At 45.3% G+C, this 24,064-nt stretch overlaps 1 protein-coding gene across 1 annotated transcript; it reads right to left on the bottom strand.

Annotated features, from left to right (window-relative positions):
• Positions 1–16,832: 16,832 nt before the first annotated feature.
• Positions 16,833–18,427, bottom strand: LOC120687652 (putative B3 domain-containing protein Os10g0537100). Its single transcript, XM_039969682.1, has one exon. It carries the CDS (start codon positions 17,859–17,861, stop codon positions 17,037–17,039), a length of 825 nt encoding a protein of 274 aa, XP_039825616.1. The 5' UTR covers positions 17,862–18,427; the 3' UTR covers positions 16,833–17,036.
• Between the last annotated feature and the right edge of the window lie 5,637 nt (positions 18,428–24,064).

Raw genomic sequence — 24,064 nt, 5'->3', positions numbered from 1 at the left:
CCTCCTGCAGGCTTGGTGCCGTGCGTAGCTAGCTCGAACTAGATCCATCCTCATAAAGGATAAGTGGTGTGCACGCAGGCAAAGTTTCGTCACCAGGTCCTGCTAACTCGGTCCTTACTTGTCGAAACGAGAATCTTCGTCACAAGTGTGTCTCCGCCGCAACGGTCTGCGAACGGCACCCATTAAAAGTATTGCCTCACATACACCTTCCCTATACTATATCAGATCCCGAAGGATCAGTTCCCCCGATGGGAACGCACGTACCTACCATAGGTACTCGCAGAGCATGCCCAACACATGCCCCCAGCCCTCGATCGACAATCGAGTTAAGTTGCTCACTCCTGCGGTATAACCCTATCCACCTTCTCCTTTCATAAAGCACTCCACTCATGCCAAGAATATATCCATATCCCAGTATCCCACTCATAAATTGTACAGTCATATCCTCCTAACCATATAATGGTGGAGTAGATGGTCAAGGAGTTGGTATATAAATGGGTCATGGAGGTTCACTCAACAATATATAAAGCGATAGCAGTTCTAGCATGTGATGTCTATATGAGATAAGAGCAGAGATGGGCGTGAACCTGGTGGTTTTTTGAAAAACTCCCGTGCCTACTGGTACTCCTGGTCCTCCGTCAGCTCCTCAGTGGCGGGCCCTATTTGTAATTACATATAAGTATAGGGGCCAAAGTGCAAATATGCACAAAACTCTCAAATAGGACCCAAATAGCACTCAAAACTTATTCTAACATGTAGATCACGATTTTAGAAAAATTATGAAACTGGTTTCATAATGTTTGGAGCTCCGTTTGATTTATTACGAATTTTTGAAGTTAAAAAGGATTTCTAGAATTAATAAATGATTTTTGGAAAATTAAAATTTAAAATCATCCAGGGACATGTGGCAGCCTCTGGGCGTGCCACGTGGCATGCTGATGTGAGCATGATGTCATCTCGGGGCTCGGCTCTGCTGACATCAGCATGGGCCCATGCTGATGTCAGCGTTGACCGGTCAACGTCGACCGGTCAATGGGTCAATAGCTTGTGGGTCCGGCGGGCCCACATGTCAACCTTGGTGTGTTGCTGACCAACGAGCCCCACGTGTCAGTGCTTGAAAAAGAAAAAGAAAAAGGAACGTGCGACTAGGCCTGATCATAGGTCGGGCCGGGCCGGGTTCGGGTCAGGTCAACAGAAACCCGAAGTTCTTTTTTGTCGGCCTGCGCCCGACCCGACCCGAGCATCGGGCCAAAAATTTTGGCCCATGCCCGCCTGATGCACGACCCGATGGCCCGCGGGCTGACTCAACGGCCCGACCAAGGAGGGCGCTGGCCACCTGCACCTGGCGTCCTGGCTGCACCCTGCTCCCCGCCGTTGCGCTTGGCCATGCTTGGCCGCGCTTGGCCACCTACCGCCGCTCCCGGCCCCATTGTGGTGGCCGCCGGCCGCCGCTCCTGGCCCCATCCTGATCACGCACGGCTGCCCGCCACCGACCTTGGCAGCGTGCGCACCGATATGGACATGCAAGGCGCGACCGGCCACTCGCCGCAGCGCCTGGCCACCTGCCGCCATGCCGCGCCACGCCGCGCCAGGCCGCATGGCCGCCCGCCGCCGACCTTGGCCGCCGATGCTCCTAGGTCCCAGCTGAGATGCGGATCGGAGGTGAGATTCAGATGGTGCACGAGAATGGGGTGGGGGGGAGGGGTGGAGTGGAGTGGGAATTAGGGTTAGAATTTGCTATTTGTGTATCCCTTTGTTGGGATGGGCCATCAAATTCTTTGGGCTGCATAGGAAAGAAGGAGATTTTAATATAATTCTGGGTCGTCGAGCCGACCCACGGGTTTAAATTGCGGCCCAAGCCCGACCCGAATTTCTGGCCAGATCAAAAAAATAGCCCCGCGCCCGACCTGTGCATTTTTCGGGTCGGTTCAGGTCGGGTTTTTCTGGCGGGTCGGTTTAGGTTCATTGGGTCGGGTAGCCCGACCCGTTTCTTCTCCTCGCGCGAAGTCGGCCTGTTGCTCAGCTCGGTCCAGTGGTGCTTCTGAGCCGCGGCCCAACTCTTCTCCTTCTTCTTCTTTTCTTTTTCTTCTCTCTTCTCTCACTGATGACTTGGTCCCGCGTGTCAACACGTTCCTCCTCTCTCTGACAACCAGGCCCCGCCCGTCAGCATCTCCAGGATCTAGTGTGGCGCCTCCCCAATCCTGTGTGTGTGTGTGTGTGTTTGTGCGCGCGCGCGCCATGTGTGTGTATGTGTTTTGCACACAAGGTGCTCAACAGAACGCCCCAAGCCCGTGCGTGCCCAGCCCGTGACATCGTGGCGTGTTCGAGCGCCTAGGCCAAGAAAGGCTCGGCCTTTGGCTGCGCAGCGTGCTCTGCGCAGGCATGCGAGCTTGGCGAGGCGGGCCCGTGGCCTCGATAGCGACACATGCGTGGCAACGGTGGTGTGCGACGGTGGCGATGGCTCGGGTCGGTTCGGCCGGGGCCTAGACAGGGCAAAGGCCCAGCATTGGGTTCCTGAACGCACATGTGCACGCGGCCGGTGCATGGCAAGGCCATGGCGTGGCCGCGGCGGTGGCGGAGTTGACTGGCGGCGATGCGGATCTCGTCTGAGTGTGCCAAAGGGCGGTGTACGATCGGGGCGGGGATGCGCAAGGCAGCGCCTTGGCGTGGGTGGTCCTCGCACACGCGTGGGCCCTGGCATCCTAGGGTCGTGGCGTGGCCACTGCGAGCAAGCTCAGCGCGGCGGCGCTGGGTAAGGGTTACAACGGCGGTTCACTTTGATGGGTCCCTACAGGCGGCACACAAAGGGGCTAGAGGTCCTAGGGACATCTAGGGTTCGGCCATGGCGGCCAAGGCTCACCGGTGTAGAGGAATCGGCGGGGGCAAAGTGCTGCGGAGGAGCTCACCGTCGGGCCTGTGGACAACGGGTCTCAGTGCAACGTTGAGGTGATGCAGGAGGACGTTGAAGCAGTGTCATGACACACAACTGCGTCGACGTCGACGTACGGGCGCTGGCTCGGGGGAGATTCCCGGTGGCGGCGGCTCCTTCTTCCTCCTTCTTGTCTCCTCTATTTCTCCATTCCTTCTCCAATTCCTACGGCGGGGGTGAGGGAAACCTAAATTGGGATCTAGGGTTTGGGGTCCGCGGTGGTGTGGCTCTTATAGGCTGCTGCCAGGGCTCCGGCGAGCCCGGACGCTGAGGAGCGGCGAGGATGGAACGAGGGCGGCGCTGGGGTACGTGGCATGCATCCAGGGCATCTCCGAGTCAGGCTCTGGTTCGCGCGGGGGTCATCAGCGCGGTAGGCGAAAAAGGCGAGCGGAGGCGGGAGGCGTGCACGTCGCGGCGGGAGAAAGAAGAAAGGGGAACAGGGTTCCTGGGTGTGTGGCTGACAGGCAGGCCCGGCCTATTAGCGGGTCGATCGACACGGCGAGAGCGGGCGGTGCTGGGCTGGTTTAGCGATGCGGGTTGGGCCGGCTCGAGCTGTGCGAGTGTGTTCTACGCGCGCGGGTGGAGCTGGGCTGGCAGGATTAGCGGGCTAGGCCGGTGGGTTAGGTGGGTTGGGTAGTTAGGTGGGTTTCGGCCCATTAGTAGTTAGGGGTTAGTTTGGGTTTTGTGTTTAATTTGAATAGCCAATTCAAATTAACCACCACTCAAATTCAAACAAAAATCTTCCAACTAAAATTAAACATGGTAGAGGCATAAGTTCCAAGAGATCCAAATATTTATCACACTAGCATTTAATCCTTAGGTTTAATTTGATTTTTATTTGTGCTAAGAGAAGGATGAGTAGAATTATCTTTGGATTATCCTAACTATTTTACACTCCACACAAATCTTTTTTGAAAATCCACATTTTTGCACTTATAAATATTATACAAATTTACGAGATGTTACAACGGCCTCGTTGGCGCATGCGGCGGCCCGAGCGCGGAGCATGGGCGGTGGCTCACGCGAAGCAGGGGCGTCAACAATCTAGTTCAATGGCCCGTGTGTGGAGCAGGGGCAATGGCGATCTAGTTCGGCGGCCCGAGTGCGGAGCGAGGCAGTGGAGCGTGCGGAGTAGGGGCGGCGACGAGCTAGTTCGGCGACCTAACCAAGGTTCTCGACTCGGTCCGCCGATGGGAAGTTCCTGCCTACTCACACGGGTTCCGCCCTCGATGCGTCTCCCTATCTTTCTTTTGAGCAGGGGCGGTGGCGCACGACGAGCTATTTATTTTTTAAAAATTCTTAAAAAGGGTATCACCACCGCGTGTACAACTGGTGGTCTTTGGTCAACCCAAGACTATTGACCCTAATCCAACAGATCTCGGAACCAGTGGTGATGAGAGTTTTGACCAAAGGTGATAGTAGTCCTGTGTAGAGTGGTGCTACACCAGAAGTTCGTTGTTTGTTTGAGCTTATGATTTTTCACGCTGAGAAGCTAACAGGAAGTTCAAACAAACATCCCCTTAGCGGTCGGATAAGTTTTGTACCCGTAAACAACCTAAAACCAGGGCTCCGTTACGGAAACATTGGATGGCACCAGATCGGTCGATATGCCTACAAGCATGCTGCTTTTTTAGGTTGGGCCGCGGGACCATCGCTCAATGTACAGATCGGAGAGGTAATAAAGAAAAATTGTCCGAATGGACCAAACTATCTTTAGAGCTGCGAAAATCGAAACGATAATTAGTTGAAAACCCCGAGTTATTCACGAGGTTTTTTACCTGCAATTTGATTGGAACAGGAGGATCTCGTATGATCTCATTACTGTATAGGTTCACCCCAGACAGTAAAGTTTGGAGTTCGGCAGGCTAGCTTCCGGCCGGTCCGGCAATATCGCTTTCAGCTAATGCCTGGTTGATGGCAGGAGGGGGTGTAGTCGTGTAGACATGCATATGTACCGGGTCGGCGGGTCATATATTGCATGCATGCGTCATAACGAACGAACGGTAAAGATCCTGCAGCCTTTGCATGATGCATATGCCTGCCATGCATGCTTCCTTGTTGTTGTTGGCGTGCGCAGCAAATTTAATTTTTCCATGGTCCAGTCTATGCACGTATGGTGTGGTCTCCCTTCCATCAAATTAAGAAACGACATGTATCGGTATAAGTAAAGATAACTAATCTTGTTTAAAATAATCTTGTTTAAAATATATGTTTATGTCACAAAAGGTGGTGTATGTCTGCCACCACATACAGATGAACAATGCTTACTCAACACCATCTTGCTATAAATAATGCTACGATATTTCTAACTTTTCCTAATGGTTGGTTTGCAAGTGGACAACGGCACTTAGTATGCTTGGATAACTTCCTACGAATATTCTGGACAATGAGTCTATTGGCAATTAGTTCGTTGGTGATTTGATAAAACTATTAGAAAATATTACTCCCTCTGTTTTTATTTATATGTTATATTAGGTTTGTCCTAAGTCAAACTTCTAGTTTTGACCAAATCTGTAGAAGAATAGAGCAACAACTATTTTAACCAACATCACACTATCAACATATATTTCATGCTGGATTCAATGAAATAAATTTGGTATTTTAGATTGTATTATTTTTTCTATAAATTTGATCAAAGTTTGCTAAGTTTGACTTAAGACAAACCTATGTGATGTAAATAAATACAAAGGGGCCGGGATACAAATTATACTAGAAAACCTTCAAGTCCCTCCGGAAGAAATACTCACTAAACTTTATGATAGTTGGTTTCATGAGGAATTTGCTAAATTTATTTCACATTGTCAATATTTATGATTTTTGTGCTATTCATAATGGAAGCTAAAAATTTTTGACTTCGAACAAAGTGAAATATAATTATATTTTGGGATGGACATGTCTATCCTAAGTTAAAATATTTAATATTTGAATAATGATATGTCTAAGAATAATTATTTCAAATAGAATAAGGTTGTAAGTTATGATAATTGGTTTCATGATAAATCTACTAACACTATAATTGGTCAAATGATAAATTATTTTATGTTGTGAATCTTTACATTTTTTCTTCATAATTAAAGATACAAATTCTTAGTTTTGGATAAACTAAAATATAATTATATTATAGGACCGACAAAGTGATAAACCAAAAAAACCTCGACAAATCCTAATGTGACCAACGACATATCTCTACACCGGTTCTGACAGAATTAGAATTGTGAGCAGCGAATGCCCTAACCTGCACGTAACGTTGCCACCGCTCAGATAGTAGGTAGCGCGTGAACTACTTTAGTAGGGCTCACGAGATCTGTGCATAAAACCACTACGGCTTTTGTCGGCGAGATCCGGGTGCAACATGATACTAAACAAGCACAATTGACTTCCTGTAAGTTGTCATGATACATAGCTTATCCCACTGCCTATCTAGTGCATCCCCATGCCAGCCTCTAGGCTGACACATGATGAAGAGATGAAGCCATTAGGTGACCAAGGTTATATGTCTCTGCATCTCTCATTCTCAGCCGCTGGCCAAGGGGAACAACCGTTAGAGCAAAGCCATCATGCGCGCATATGCCGCGTATGGCCGGTCCGGCTTCCCTATCCTCTCTGCTGTGGGGAGGGAGCACGCAAGCATGCCATGCAGGCTTGCAGAGAGGACCGCAACGTCGTCATAGAATCCCCCCCAATCTCGGGGTTCGAGCCGACGCAGGGCGGTGGGTCACTGACATGTGGTCCTGGCGGGAATTCGAACCCACAGCAATCACGTGGTGTCATGTGCGGCCGCGTAAGGCAATTTCCAGCAGCGCACAGTTGCGAATGCAGAAAACGGATTGTATCCGCACCGTGGCCTAGCGCCCGCATCGCGATGAGAGAAGCCCCTTTCCAGCAGAATACGGACGCGGTCTCGCAAACAGCCGAGACAGTTGCCTCCTGCCAGTGGAGCGCCGGAGCAGGTTGCCTCCCACCAAAAAGGGATGCCTCCCGCCCAGATCGGCTCGTGAAGGTGGCTGTCTGTGGCCGGCAAACGGCGCTAGGCTATTCTCCAACATCGGCGTCGTCGCAGCTCCGGAAGGCATCGGCGACTAGGACGAGTAGCGGCAAGAATCATTGAGGCGACAGACATAATTGGAATTGAAGCGCCAGAGCATCGGATCGAGGTAAGAAAATGGCTTAATATGCATGTATTTGTTGTAAATCGGTGGTTGGATTAGTTGTTCCAGCGGATCCATCGCCCGTCCACCCAGGGCAGGTGCCCAGGCTTGCCATCGGCAGGTTGCAGAGCATTGGTTTTGTTTAATCAGATTTTGCCTGTTCTTTGGACTCTTCTTGCTCTCTCATACACGAACACGACAAATTGCAAAATAATTATGGAGGAGACATGCTTTGGACTGGTTGTTCCTTTGTAGAAATTGATGGATTTATAAAGGGAAATTACTGTTTTGGCAAGAACCCTAACTGTTTACCTGAAATTCTTTTCCCCATTGTCTGAATGTAGAATGGCTTGGAGAAGGAAAAGAGTGCGTGAACTCTTGTCACGGCAATTATTCGACGCCCAGCAGGAGATTGTAACTGGAGCAACAATACTCCAGATAATTGAGGAGGAAGAAGATTGTCCTCGTTGTGGCTCTGAAATTGGGAGGGAGATAGTGCCCAGGGATAGGTACAACGGCTATTGGAGGCTGATGATGGATTATTTTGTCGATCGCCCTGTCTACGGCGAGAAGTTCTTTCTTCGCCGGTTAGTGTTGTTCCTTTGATAGTTCTCTGCAGTTTCCTAGTGTGAATGCTCTGTTTAATGACTCATAGCATTGTTTAATGAATCATACCTTTGTCTACAGCTTCCGAATGTCCACAGCTATGTTCCTTGACATTTGTCATGCTGTTTCGGCCAAGAACAAGTACTTCGAAAGGAAAGTCAACGCCGCAGGCCTACCGGGTTTTGCCACAGTTCAGAAGGTAACTGCTGCATTGCGTATGCTTGCATATGGAGGGCCTGCGGACCGGCTTGATGATTATATTCGTATGGGAGAGAGCACGATCCTTGAGTGTGTCAATGAATTCACTAGGACAGTGGTTGAGCTCTATGGGAAATCATATCTTCGGCCACCCAATGTTGAAGATATTGCTAGACTTCTTCAGAAAGCTGAAGAGAGAGGGGTTCCTGGTATGATCGGTAGTATTGATTGTATGCATTGGGAGTGGGAGAAGTGCCCTACAGCTTGGCACGGCCAGTACAGGGGTCATTTCAAGAAATCCACAATTATTCTTGAGGCTGTAGCAAACTATGACCTTAGAATTTGGCATGCATTCTTTGGCATGCCTGGATCTTGTAATGATATTAATGTCTTACATCGATTGCCAGTGTTTGATGACCTTGCCAGAGGCATTGGACCTGCAGTGAAATTCAAGGTTAACGGGAGGGATTATGATATGGGATATTATCTTGCCGATGGTATCTATCCTCCTTGGGCTACTTTGATCAATGGCGTCTCTAGCCCTCAAAGCAATAAGCACAAGTACTTCACACTTAAACAAGCAGCATACCGAAAGGATGTGGAGCGTACATTTGGTGTGCTGCAAGCAAAGTATGCAATCATAAAAGGACCAGCTCGGAGGTTTAAGCCAGTAGCCCTGAAGTATATAGTTGATTGCACAATCATTCTGCATAATATGGGTATTGATTATGAGAAAGGGATGGAGGAGCTGAGAATTGAAGATTATGATGGCGCAACAATGCCAAGGTTAGATCCTAATCGAAACGTTCCAGAAGTTCGTCAATTGATTGCATGACACCGGCAAATCCAAAGCCGGCCAGCAAATGAACAGCTCAAGGCTGATCTGATAGAGCACATTTGGAACAAGTTCGGGGGTCAGTAGGTTAGTTTTAAATTTTGAATAACATGTACCTCAAGTTTTAAATTTTCAATAACACGTACTTCTTCTCTTAAATTTATTTGACATTGATAGCTAATGCAAGTATGTATGATCACATTCTTTTGTGCAAGAGCATCTCTGAGAATTTTGGAAAGGAAGGTGTGCCATGGAGCAAGTTGCTACATGTATTTTGGTTGCTCACAAACTCAAGGCTCTGAAGTGTCAATGTTAATGGAATGAACTTCAGTCTATAGTATTAACTTAAGTGTCCTTTTATAAGTTTCAGTTTGCTACATACAGTCTGTAGATGGCTTTTCGCTCTGATTTGTACATGGGAAAGGTGCCATCATCTGTCTACAGGTGTTGGTTAGTGTCACACACAGGGACTCTTCAGATAGTTCCTGCACTTATGTCTTGAGTTATGTCCTTGTTTATCTTTTTTTTGTGCCATGATTTGTCCTAAAATCAATGCCAAAATATTGTATACCATATATTCCATTACAATAGCAAGATGTGTGGGTGTTAAACAAACCTGTTACCCATTGATTCGCAGAACAAACGATGAGCTTGTCATGCAATTTGGTCTAAAGATGATAAATTTCTCAACGTCTGAAAATGATATAGGTAGCATACAACACACTATCATCTGAATTCATAACAAAGCAACTAGTTCAACACATATTATTACAGGTAGTGCACACTATTACACCTATTGCCCCCTAGGGCGACTGGAACCATCACCTCTCAGACTCATTGCAGAGATTTGTTTCTGTTTGTTGATGTAGTAGTCCTGAACCCATGGTGACAGCTTCTCGAGATCCATGCTCATGACCCGTTCCTCCCGATCTGCCTTCTGCAGTTCGAGTAGCTCTCTCTGTATCTGCACCTGGTCTTTCTGGACTTGCAACTACTCTTCCTGTAGAGCGAGTTTGCGATCTGAGCGAGAAGCGATGTCCTTGGCTTCTTCCTTGGTTGCAGCCTCAACCCGTACTTCATAAGCATTGCGGTCCATGGACATTTTTTGCAGCACTTCAAGGCAAGCTGAAGAGGTAGTGCTGCTGGTACGCAGCTTCTTTGCCCTGTCCCTGCCATTTGGCCTATCAATTCTAGGCGGGAGTGTGGCATCTGTGCTTTCCTTGGCAGGTTCAGTAGATTGCTCCCCAATGCTTGCAGAATGGAAGCGAGACACTCGTTCCATTTCATCTCATTGCGTAACATGTACCAACAATGAATGAACTTGAAAGTGGATTCGACAATACCCTCATACATCTGGAGGGCGTCTTTGACCTGCACATATATTCACCAGTTTAAACTTGGAGCTCTCTTTTTATTTTAATGTCGCAAAAATGAGAAAGAATGTACTAGGATTTATGCAATGCTAATAGTAGCACTAGAGCGTATAGTTCCTTGCCTTGTCATCTTCACTCTTGCCACTTTGGTTTTTCCTTTCAACCTCAGCGTAGAACCCACAGAATCTGGAAGTATCCTTCTGGATATCGCCCCACCTGTGCTGTAGCGAAGATTTTGACCTTGGGCAGTTGTGTTCTTCGCAGTAAGCTGTTATCCTTGCCCAGTATGATCCCGATGACTGGTTCACTACCACAATAGGATCCTTGCTCATGTTCAAGTATGTTGAGCATAAGATTTCATCCTCCTTTGTGCTGAAGTTCTTCAAACGTTTGGGTCCAAGTCCACCTTTCCTAGGCTTTGCTGGTTTTGCTGGCATAGGTTTCACGTTTTTGGATCCCTGAAAATAGATACCGACAATATAGTCAGTGCAATAACACATTCAACAATGATTTGAGAACACAATTCAATTCTACTAGAATTTCAATGTCGTACCTCAGGAGTGAAGTTGTTAAGTTGCTGATCAGTTGGCATGTAGGTTTCATCTATGTCGATGCCAGGGGGTGTAATTCACCTCACCCAACTATTGAGAAGCAACACCGATTCATTGCCACAAGTTGTCCATTAATTCTCTATCACATATGAAAATTCAGTATGGTGAAGAATAGAGGGTAGCTCGTGGAAATAAACAAATTTGCAGCCACTTGAACACAAACAGAGGGGCATTACATAAACACAACAAATTATTATAACAGAGAAAAATAGATTTCATGTGAGGGAGAGAGAAAAAACCAGGACAGAGAATGTAAAAATAGATTTCAAGTAGACAATTTCTTCATACAGTCTTCATCAATTGGTCAGGAAAAGCATTCAAAGCAGTGGATCTATGGGGAGTATGATATCGCATCCCTGAATCAACTAGTTCCCACATGGGTAAAGAATACCCCACCCTCTGCACTTCATCCACCTCTGCATCAAGCCCTATACCACCAATCCAGACTATGCAGAGCAAAGATCTCACCTTGCAACGACCGTAGCCGGAGCCGACGAAGAACCAGCGCTTCCGGGTGAGGAGGGGTGTTGGGATTGGGTGCGCCGCCGCCGCTTCCGTCGTCCTCTCCTTGCTCCTGTGCTTTCCCGCTGCCGTGCCCTCTTCGATCTTGCCTTGGACTCCAGTTCGAGGTCACCGTGGCCGGGAAAGGGGCGTCGACGCGAGGTTCGCCGAGGGCGGAGAGGAGCGCGAGACAGACGCGTCGGCAGTTGGGTCCGTGTGGATGGGCGGGGAGAGAGAGGATGCGGTGAGGAGAGAGAACGTGTGGATATGCGGTGCGTGGGGGCTAGCTCCTTTTTTACGCGACCGCATCCGCACCCCGCTGCAGAGCGCTATAGTCGCCGCGCGATGCGCATCTGCTCTTTTTTTCCGCATGCGCGACGAGACGGGGGATCTACTGGAAACATGGAAACAGCCTAACGGCAAGGTCGTCTCAGTTCGCAGGGATCCGCAGCGGCAGCGCATCCCCTCCCGCGCTCTGCGCACTGCGTAACGGCGCCTAGATTTGTCTCCACCGAAATCCTCGCTTACTCGGCTCATCGGACGCATGTGCAATGACATGCGGGACCAGCTGGTTTCTGGACCCACATCGCAGGGAGAGGGAGTAGATTCTCGTTACAGAGTGGCGGAATTAATGGCGTCATCACACAGGTGACAGGCGGGTGTAAAAGGGAATGAGAGCCTGCGCCGACGCTGCCACGGCTGCCCCCCTCCGCTGCATGCCTGCAACTGAGCGTGCTGCCGATGCCAGATGGGACCACGGCCTGCTGCTGGGCTGGACCTTAGAGCACTGGTCTGGGCCCCCGCCATATATTACCGTATGGTCCTAATGTTGTCATTGGGGACTACTACTGCATCTGCATGGTTAGAATTGTGCTCACTCTATATTCAACACAACCGAGAGAGCCCAGGTTGGAGCCCCCTATCCCACCTTTTTTTTTGTCTTGAACGAAACAAGCAATATGTTTCAAACAAGACTTCAAATCGACAAGATGGATTGGCATGAGGTCATAAGTCAAATGTTTAGTTCCACATCTGTTTAGGTAATATGTGTTTGTACTTGTATTTTATCCTGGTGGCGAGCAAGGAATTACCAGACAAAACGCATCAAGGAATCTCTTTCAACATAGATGGTCAAAGTTGATCTTTTGTCAACAAGCAAAATACGCCGCTTTATGCTTTTCGTCTTTGCAAGAAATTTCATCGGTGTAAAGTCATAAAGTGTGTGGTCCATGAGAGATACAACCCTGCAATTTGCACAGCCGCTCGCTCTATGAGAGAGCGTGTTGATCCCAGCATATTACGGCACTGGTTGAGCACGCGGGGCTGCTACTCCAAGTAGCCTTGCTTGGCCAAAATTTAGGGTTCATGTGGTTCCGGGATCGAGTAGCTAGCTAGAAGGGAGCAGCAAGTTGTTCGCTTCCAATTTGTGCTGTATTTATTTGGTTCGTTCTAGAATAATGCATCATTTTAAAGTTTATAGTTCTCATGTTGCACTCTATCATAAAGCGGCATTTAAAAGAGAAATTTTACAATGATTGAAAAATTAGGAGCTGTCCATCTGATAAAATTCTATGGTGGTGAAGGTAAGTTCATGGTAAAAGTACCTGAAAGTACCTATTGGTACTTCACAATCATTGTAAATAAAAGAGCTCTTAAAATATATACTTGGTCTTATGTGATTAGCATTTTTCCAACTAACATAATGTTGTGTGAAAAAATATGGATTATAATTAACCCTGCCAAGTTCAAAGTTTAAATTTCTTGATTTAACCACACATATATGAAGCAAACAATGAGCAGCTAATTTTATACGAACTCTGTTATTTAAACTAGCTAGCAGGTGCGCCGAACAATTGCACAACTCGCATATCAACAATCAAGTATGCACCTATTGATGTGTCATCTTTCCTTCATCATCAATTTACACTTTACATTATTACAATCTCTCTTTCTTTCTCAAATCAGTATCCTCTAGGCCTACCATAATATAATAATCTTTTTATTTGTTTGTGCACCACAATTACTTTAACCTCATTCACGTAGTTTTTCCTCTGCTGTACTTATGACTTATTCTTGTTTTCTTTTCAATTCGAATCAAATAACTTGTATTTAGGTTGGAAGGCCAATCATGCCCCCAACAACAATGCAATGCCTTCCATTGTCACTCTCTTAACGCATGTGACCTTGAGCTCCACTTTACCTTTGATCAAACTACGGTTGCGCAAGAAAATAAAAACCAAATTGTAAGTGGGGAATGAGATCAAATATTTTGTACACAAACATGGATGCTAGTTTTCTTTCACTAGCTAGTACTAGGTGGGGGTTCCCTAGCTATCAAAGGATAATGGCCGTAGAAAAGGCTAGCCCCATCGCGAACCAGAAAGTGTTATATACTGTAAGAATATAATATAACATCTCAACGTTTGTGGTACGTGCATCACCAGGAGTATGCCATCGCTATCTGGAACTTATACTTTTTCTCATATTCTTTATCACTTTGCGGCCTGCTCGTGCATTGAAATTAGAAAATGACTCGCAGGGCCATCATCTCTGCCTGTACGATCTAGATGTTGCCCTCACAAGGATCCTTGAAATGTCTCTTCTCGCCCTTCCATTTAATTATTTGGCCAAAAGGGAATAATAATAATGCTAGCCTTGGACCAATTCTAGACCACACTGAAGCTCAATTAAGTGTAGGGTAAGGAGCTGTGGACCTGCTCTCGTGGCTCCAATATGCAACTGTAGGTACCTTGCCGCAGGCTATATATGTGAGATAGACGGCACACACGGTAGATCCCATTTGGATAGACGTGACGACTATTAGATTAGGGCTTGTTTAAATAAAATGAACAACTATAAATATTAATTACTATGCTGATTCTAAAAAATATTATTTTTGTATCACTTAATTAAATAGTTAAAGTAAGCAAGAACTTTGAAGCTAATGTAAGTACCAATATATTCTAAATAGTACATGCTGCTTGTACAACTTTTCTAAGGCCAATTGATCCAGATCTTTTGTACGCAAGAAATATATAGTTTGTATGTGCACAGAGTATTGTCATTTCAAATCAAACTAGGCGTATAGCCTGCGCATTTGCGCGTCTAGTATTGAAAATTCAAAAATTTGCATGTCATTATACCCTTACTTAAAGATTATACTATTTTTTACTATATATAACCCTATTCATTATCGTAAATTATGTCTTATTGTTGTTTAAAACAATTCAAATATGATCTACATATAATAACAATTTGATTTGTTGAGTTTTTAATATTATGCATAAAATTATTCTTATGTTCATTTTATTTTGATTGATGGTTGTTAGCTTTAGTTTTCATTAATAGGATATGTTTGTAACTGAACATAGCTAAATGGTATTTTACATTTAATTTTTCATAATGGCATTGGTGGGTAATTTTTAATTAAGTATAGGAGTATTTTATGCTAATTTTATTATAATGTCAGTGGTGGATAATTTTTTTTTATTTTTCTCTGATTAATGTGAGAATTTCTAGGCCTTGAGAGCGAACGTGGAGGCTCCATTTGTTGGCCAAATAATAAGATAATAGATGAGGTCCAAACCCTTATTTTGTTGTCCAATAATTGTTATCTCCAACTTAATTTTTATTACTGGAGGAAACAACAATGAAATTAACTGAAGTTTAATTAGTCTTACAAAAATATGTGTCCTTTGTGGTTGCTGGGGGAATAGGGTAGAAAGATCTGAAAAAAAGAAAAAAAGATACACCTTGGCTCTGAATAGGGTAGAAATATAGTTTTAAATGGAAATAAACTGAAAAAAAATGGTGGCCTCATGGAGGGGTTTTTATTCTTCCAGTTAATTTGAAATGATGCCTAGCATTTTCAGTTTAGCTTTTAAAATTACGCATCCGTATGTAAAAATTCATGAAGCATAATAAAAAGAAGTAAACAGGGTTTCAATGTACCCTGTGATTCTTCAAATGCTTTTTCTCTTTAAGACTCGGTTTCATATACATATTATATAATCTGTTTTTTATAGATCTATGTATAGGGTGGTCCATACTACGCCAACTATATTGATAATTAAGATAATGACACTCTAGCGAGCAAATATGTCACACGATGTCCTTATGGTGGTTAGGAGCAATTAAATTTCAACATAATCCTTGTCCCTGTTGGAAGTTACAATTATCACCATATGAACATAACACAAGCTAGGTTACTATGCAGGCAGCCCTATAAGACATTCTGAATAAGAGCCGTACCTATATTGGGAGACCAGCTACCTTTGTGCGATGCACTGGTGCATATTAAAGTATAAAAGATGATAATAGTAGAGCATGCACACATCTACACAACAAATATGAGCAGAATTCAATGAAATCTGAATTGACCACAGGAAGTTCCCAGGCCTGAAGGAAGACCACTGGAATATAAGTAGTGTCCTTCTTTTGATTAGTTCTTACTTCTTAGAGTGGGCATGGTTTAGAGCTTGGAGACCTGGACTTCATAACGTTTACTCAAAGAATATTTACCTTTTTTCAGCATCTGGAAGACCAAGGGACGAATTTCTCATGCAGTTTTTTAGTGAGTTCAACAATGGATTAATGTGGCCATAAATATAAATAAATAATTTAACTCAAGTATTTTCCTTATAATACCATTTTTTTGCAGAACATGCCTATTTATATTATTTAGGATTGACACAACAAAAAAAGTTTCACGATCAACATGTGTGTGTGTGTGTGTGTGTGTGTGTGTGTGTGTGTGTGTGTGTGTGTGTGTGTGTGTGTGTGTGTGTGTGTGTGTGTGTGTGTGTGTGATTCCTACTGTTTCAGTGTATATCCTGGTATGGAAGTCTCAAGTAAAGATAATTTGTACTCCGTACTGTAAATAGACAGAATACACAGGCACTTCTTTGTATCCAATATAATATAGTAGTATTCCTGAACTTTCTATACAATGTTTCTATTAATTCTGAAGTATTCGTATGCAACTACATTTGCTGTGTTCTCTCCTCGATCGGTTTTGAAATAGTGATTCCCTAATTTAATCCGCCTAAGCACATTACTTTCTGAAACATGCATGTATGCATGCATTAGAAGGAAATTATTTAATGTTTAAGAACTGAGCCAGCACGATCTCTCTTCAACCTTGTACGGATTACAGAGCTGCAAAATGCAGCAATAGAAGCAGAAGCGGACCAGAATATCAGATGCAGCAGCCTGCACCCTGGCAGCAGGGAAAGAATTGCACAAGAACCAAGCCAAGAAGGATAATACAGCTGCAGAGATGAGGATACAGGAGTAGATATCCATGAAAAGCATCTGATGTTTAGGAGAAAGACTAGGGTCTGACGGACCTGACCTGATCCAGTCATCCAATAACTGCCTCTGCTACCTTGCTTTGGGAGGAGAGCCTTGTGAACTTGCCCGGCCGGAGGGTGCTTCAAGAAACTAAACTAAAAATTTACATGACCCAAACAGTAAGGTACACTCACAATGGGGATTTATTGTTATCATATGCATAGTGCAGTTCTTAGTTTACTGAACTTGGTCAGAGATTGAGAATATGTACAATTACAATGAGCAAGATATACCATATTCTCCAAATAAGGCTCAAAGGAAAGAGAGAAAGCCACACATTAGTTCAGGAAAGCAATAGTGGATTAATATGAGCAAGATATCATCAAGAAATAGTAATCCATCATCAATTATACATGCAGATGCAGTACTGGAGCTATATACCACCAGCTGCTCCACCCAATGCCCTGATCTTGATCAGTTCGCGTGTCAGTGCGTCGTTGCTGGTCTCAATTTCTCCCCTTCTGTGCTAGCTGTTGGTTCTCTTCACAGTCCAAGATCCAAACAGCACGCATCCTTCCCTGCCGTCGAGGAGGATGTTGACGACGATGGCGAGGGCAGCTGCACCAGCGCCGACGCCGTCCGGGTGACTCTGGCACCGTCTTCACCGTCCTGCGGGCAGTCGAGGTTCACCCCGAACAGGCGGACGCGCTTCGACCTTGTCGCCTCCACCGTGGATGCCGCGACGCTCACAGGCACCGACGTGAGCACCACGGCGGCCGGCACCTGCGGGCGCAGGAAGAGCACGTGCCGGCTGCTGGGCGCCGGAGCGGAGGCGCCGTACGCGCTGTAGTCCTGCCACGGGCAGATGGGCACGGACGAGAGCGGCAAGAAGCGCTGCGCCGACGCCAGCGGCGGCTGCAGGAACGCGAGGTCCTGGCGGCGCCGGCGGAAGTCGATGAAGAGGCGGGCGCGCGCGGGGCCCTGGCCGGCGCCGCGCAAGAACAGGACGGTGTCCCCGGCTCCGAGGCGCTTCTCCTTGACGAAGCGGCTCCATCCCTTGGTCATCACGTAGCTCTGGCTGCTGTTCCAGTACGAGTACCGGAACCGCCACGCCTTCCCCGCCCGGTCCTCGAAGCTGAGCACCAGCCCCTTGCCGGCGCCCGCCGCGGCCGCCGCCGACGCGTCCAGCGCGGGGAAGTAGCGCTCCGCGTGCTGCTTGGGGATGACCAGGCGGTTGAGCTTCCCCACATCGCTGGGGGTCACCACCTTCTCGAACATGTGCTCCTTCTCCACCCACGCCGGGCCGCCGCCGCCGCCGCGAGCCCTCTCGGAATCCTCGACCCCGCCGTGCGCGGGCGTGAACTCCATGGGGCCGGGGCTCTCCCCGCTCCCGCGCTCCGGCTGCTGTAGCTGTTGACTTTGACTAGTATGCTACTTCGGGCTGGGATCTGGAGGTATGTAACGGTACTATATGAAGCCAGAAGGGGTTTGGGTAAGATTAGCTCAATATTATATGGGGATACGACTGATCAGTTGAACTAGCTAGGACAGCAGATGATTGGATTGGCTGCTAGATTTGGAGTGCTATTTCGAGAGGATTGGCGATCAAAGATAGTGAAGGTTGGGATCTATCTAGCTCGGGAGCACTTGGAGGTTGCTGCTGCCTTGTTCTGGTGTATGCGGTTTGCAAGATTTTCAGCAAAGGCACTGTATCTGTATGTGCCGATGAGTAGGCATCATGTGTACATGAGATAGGGAGGGGAAAGGTTGGGAAGAGCAACACAGGCCGCCCCAGGCACAGCAAGGTTTCTTAAGGAGGAAGATGAGGAGGCATCTAGCATTCAACTAGTAGCTCGCTCGAGGCCGGCCGGTGGGGAGAAGCAAGAGAGAAGGCGCGCGATCGAGAGCGAGGGGGATCGATCGCTCGATGTGGAGAGGGCCGGGGTGGGGTGGGGCCCACGGGGCGACGAATGATAGGGCTTGAGCTCTGAGCATGCATGTCGCTCTCAGGCAGCCCACTGGGATCCTCTACTAGCTGTAGCGGTCTAGCGGAGGCGGAAGCTAGCTACTAGCTAGCTCAGCTCCTCCGATCCACGGATGGACGGACGGGAATGTGATCTCGGCCGCAGTCGTCGTCGTTCGATCAGCAATTGCGTGTTGACACTTGACGGGCATGATCAATGATGGGATGCAGGCGTGGGGGAAATATCTCTGCTCGTGGCGGATCGTCCATCGGCCGTCGTGGCAGGATAATGGACAGAACCTTTTTTTTCTTCTTCTTTTTTCAGTTTTTTTTTCTCGGAGGCGACGCTTTAATCGTACCCGTCGATCGTGAGGTTGCGCAGCTGAGGAGTTCTGCCATGCCCTGCTCCCCTCCGTGCTGCTAGCAAGGAGAAGCAATAAACTGCAGCAGGCTGCTGCTCCTGCACGCCGTGTCTAGATATATAGCTTCGTTCCTTCTCTAGCAGCTGATGATGGTGTGGGCTCCCGGCCGATTTGTAGCAGCTGGCTTGACACAAATGTGCAAACTGTTGCATCAGTTGTGTTCGCCGGCCGCCGGCAATAGGACGACGACCGGTACGGTGTCGCACGCACATGTGCATACTACGATCGATTTTCTGATTGCCGCCGTGCAATTAAGGGATAAAAAGTAACTTTTAGTAATGTTACTGTTATGACACATCGTTCAGATTAATGATCGGTTATCTACTACTGCTCACCATTCATGATCAGATGAGTGTGCGTGGCTGCGTATTTATTTGACACGGCTATGCGTCATCAGCCAGCAGATACATGGGGCTGTTGATTGATGATTCTTAGGTGCACCTCCAACCCTATTTAGTTCAAACTTTTGTACTAATTTTTCAAATTGAGATATCATTTTAAAGAAGTAGTACAAAATTTTGAACTAAAAAGTGTTGGAGGTGCATCTAAGTGTCACCAATTAATTAACACCCCTACAGATATATACCGCTGCTGCTGCTGATTTTCAATTCTGATGCTGTGGTGTGAATGATAGGTCCCGATCGATCGACTAGGTCTTTCTGGCCTTGCGCACTCGTCTATGTACATGTGCTGAGTACAAAAACATGCAGCCGTTGATATATTCTTCTCATGGATTGAGATTTAAGAATCGTTGTATTTTATGGGTACATGCCTACGTATATTCTTCACATGAAGCCGCCTAGGATCCTAAGTGGACACTCTAAAAAAAAGAGAGAAATCTTATAAATTCTCACAAAAATCAGAAATATCCAGCCATCAATCTAACAAATCTAATTATAATAACCATCGGATTTGTATCTCTTCTAATAAATTACCCACCTCTGCCATTATGAAAATACACTAAAGTAACCCCCTAAACATGTATCTAAATTACCCACCTTTGCCATTATAAAAAAATCTAAAAATCTAAAGTAACCCCCTAATCTTTATGTAAATTACCCACCTATGTCATTATAAAAATAATACAAATATCCCCCTAATTTTGCACATAAATTATCCAATTATGTCATTATTATTAGAAGTTAAATTACTCCTAAATATGAATATAAATTATAAATTATAAATTATATAATTATAGGTGCACCGATATAAAATTCTAAAATTACTATTTCTATCATTATTAATTTATTATTTATATTATCGTTCATATAAAAGTACTACCCACGATATATGTCACCATATATACATGTATGATGGAAGAGATAAGAATACCAATTCACAAACAAATAGTTTGACTAAATATATATGGAATACATATGGAGGTGTGATGCAAAATAAAATCTATTGTAATTAGATAATGATAAATATATATTTTAGAGTATGTGTTAGAATATTTAATAGATGAAAAAGGATGTGAGATAGATAACTATAATTATTGATCTCAATCTTATATTAATTCTAATTAGCCTGTGCGGGAGCACGGGTTGATAGACTAGTACTTGAATAATACAGAGAAAAGGCCATTTGTATTCACCAAGATCGCTAATGTAGATAGTACTCACTGTTTGTTTTAACAAGACGTATTTTATTTGCGTTGTCAATACTAGGATTTAACCAACAATTGATGTGATAATATATTCATACGCCCTCAGTCAGTATCACCGTACCTGACGTATGTTTAGGACAAAAGAAAAGACTGGATTTTAAAGACTAGAAACTAGTTTTAATTTTTCCTAATTTAAAGTCAACTAATAGTGACCGGAGGAGTATTAAAGTATTTTTAATACGAGTCTAATAACATCACGTTTGTGTTAAGAATCCTATATTAATAGAGAAATTATTAGTCAAAGTGTGTTGTCCTAACAAAATGAAACAAGCCAATGGACCGAACACCATACAACTTTAATTTGATTTCTCAGTTATAGTTGAAGTGAGCTGGGAAGACGCTTATACCGCGTTTTGCAAAAAAAACAAAAGAAGAAGAAGAAGTTAAAGAAAAGTGAGCCTGTGAGAGATGGAACTTTATGTGAATGTTTCTTGGCCATTTCTTTCTAGAAAAAAGGAGATGAAAGCAAAAGGCTAGATTCTTGACCGCCTAAGCCCCAGTTGCGTGATAGAATCACCTATACTACTGATGAGGAGGGGATGTATGTATTGGGTCAAATACTGCTGAATTGCATGCCCTTCTGGGCACTTGCAAATCAAATGGATATCTAAGCTAGCTAGATGCATGCACTGAGCCACTGATAGAGAGATCCTCCATACAGCTCGCGCTTCGATCTTCCACTCGGATTGGTCAAGCACTCGAGATACTTTGACCGGTGCAGAGAGCGAGCTGTAGCAGATGGAGCATGCATGGCGCGTGATTTGCACAAGTGGGTCATAGTGGAGGTCCCAGGATCAAAGATGATCGTCGACACACACACACACACACACACACACACACACACACACACACACACACACACACACACACACACACACACACACACACACACACACACAAAACATTAATCATCTGGCCCGTGGAGATAAGATCATGCGGCTTGCATTTTCATAACCCTAATAACCGGCCTGCCTGCTGGCCTCGCACAGTCCAAGAGCGCGGCAGATTCCGTGGGGGGGGGGGGGGGGGGGGGGGGACCGGCCCGGCCGGAGTGCGCGTACGAGCATATGATATTATTGGCACACACACACACCAGTTGAAAAGCTCTGGTGATGAAGTTAATTTGATGCGGACAAATGTGCAGGTGAAGCGAACAGTGCTTAACTGTATCTCCATGCTATTTTCTGCAGTTCCAAGCTATCTTCAAATAATAAAATCTGAGGCTTCAAGTAAACGCGTCCTTACTTCTTCTCATAGATCCTGTGTACTGGTATAGCTAGTCATATCGAACATGAATGAACATGTGTTTTGGCAGCAAGTACAGGCGTCTTAAGATCTCAAGGCGACCTTTTTTGACCTTCTTGATCGAGGTCCACACATGCATGTGTCTTGTTTTGAGGATAATAAGATATAGATGAATGAATATACTAGGTTATCAGTTCTAGACACCCAATACCTGCAATCATAATGCTCAAAGACGCAAACCATGCAGCGATCATAGCACATACACACAATCTATGGGTAAAGAGAAGCCAGCAGGGTGAAATAAAGCAGGAGGGGACAGGGAAGGCAGGCAGCTAAACAAAGATTGGTGCGTGTGGGGGCCGGGTTAAAACATAGTTTGCACATGTAAAGCAAGGGGAGAAGGAAAAGGTACAGGACAAGCATATATGTTCGTTTATTGTAATGGAATGTTGCAGCATTTTTTTTGTTTAATCTCGCCACACACCACGCAAGCACCTTTTGGACTTCTGTTGTCAGATATTCCGAACAGAAATTCCTTAAATTATTTACAATTTTGTAGGAACGTTCTATTTTTCCCAGGGCGATCGACCTGCCTCTGCAAAGAGAGAGGAGCGACCACTACTTTTAGAAGCGGGTGACGACATCATGGTCCCCGAGAAATGCATTTTTAGGTGCAGCGTCATCATCCGTCCCTAGAAATGGCCACTACTTCCAAGGGCGGGTGATGACATCAACAACTTCCAAAAATGCGCGGTGCCATCACCCGTCATTCCTGGAAATGGCCACTATTTTCAGGGGTGGGTGATGGCATCAACTGCTCCTAGAAATATATTTTTAGAGGCGATTAATGCTATCACCCACTCTAAAAATGATTTTCAGGGGTGGTTGACATTTTTAGAGGCGGTTGAAGCCATCACCCATCCTCAGAATAATTTTTAGGGATGGGTGATGGCATGACCCACCCCTACAAATGATCTCACGCAAAAAAAAAATCATAAATTTTTCATATGATCTTGAATGAAGCCAAACTTTATAACAAAATTGTAGAGGTTGACAAGATCTCTAGTATCAAAATCTACAAGTTCTGATTTTTTTTTCAAACAACCTTGTATGTAGAGTAGTTCCATATCAAATTTGTAATAGTAAGATATAAAATTTTCTAGTTTATACATTATTTATTTAGAACTGTTAGGGATCACAAGATCATTTGCTGTTGTGCCCTGCATATAACTATGACTATATATAATATCTCATACAACTCAAGTCATAAGTTTCCACAATCGTCTTTCTAAAAAATAAGTTTCCACAATCTTAAAATTTGTATACACTAAAAAATCTTTGGCATATTTTTCTATATCTATAATTTACAGTAACTGTAGTGTAGAAGTTTGGTTTGGTTCTGCTATATTTAAAGATTTAAATAAATTTTTGGAATAAAATAGAAAAATATGTTTAGGGTCAGGTGATGGTGTCACCCGCCATGGATTTCTAGGGGCAGTCACCTGCACCCGCTCCTGAGTTTACCCCACCTCTAAAAATCTTTGTTGTAGTAGTGCGCATCTCCCACATCAACCATCTAAGTGTGAATGCCATACTCTACATTTGTAGCACTCCTGTAGAATATGCAAACAAAAAAAAACATCCTAGCTATACTTAAGAAAAGAAACATAAAACAAATGCTTGCATCATATGAGAAGGTTCGTTATTATTTAATTGATTCTGAATCGGGTTTATTCGTCTTGAGCTTCACATGCACACATTTATCATGGAACCATGCACGTGATCTTGTCCCTGACTGTGCTACAATCCTTTTTCCTGATATATGCGTATCCTAAATATATGCTAGCTTCCGTATCAATTGTGTACCACATATGCCGTACTGATTATGTGCTGCTCATTCATAGTGTCCCAGGTCTGTCCAGAATAAACAGCCGTACATGCATGCATGCGTAGCCTCCACATAATTGTAATAACGATCTGGAAGACCGAATTGAAGATGGTAATACTAAAGCAATACTAATCGAGTGAATGAGCATTCAAGCATCATGCCATAGCTTTACAAATGCGATGCAAGCTTTTTGTACCAATCTAGCAGCTAGCTAGAGAGCTACGCTATCTTCTTAGCTTCTGTGTGTCTCTGTTAGCATAAGTACATTGATACTGTCATCTCTCCATCTCCAGCATGGGAATCGAAGGGGGAGAGAGAAAGAGGAAGGAGGATCGCGTCAAGAGGTCCCCATGATGCGTGCCGCCGGAGGTAGGGCTCGCCATGGAT

The sequence above is a fragment of the Panicum virgatum genome, chromosome 9N, assembly GCF_016808335.1.
Source record: "Panicum virgatum strain AP13 chromosome 9N, P.virgatum_v5, whole genome shotgun sequence".
Lineage (NCBI taxonomy): Eukaryota > Viridiplantae > Streptophyta > Magnoliopsida > Poales > Poaceae > Panicum > Panicum virgatum.
This window is presented reverse-complemented; position numbering and strand designations above follow the sequence as displayed.

Coding starts and splice junctions, on each gene's coding strand:
- LOC120687652 (XM_039969682.1), bottom strand. CDS start 17,861: ATGGAGTTCACGCCCGCGCACGGCGGGGTCGAGGATTCCGAGAGGGCT.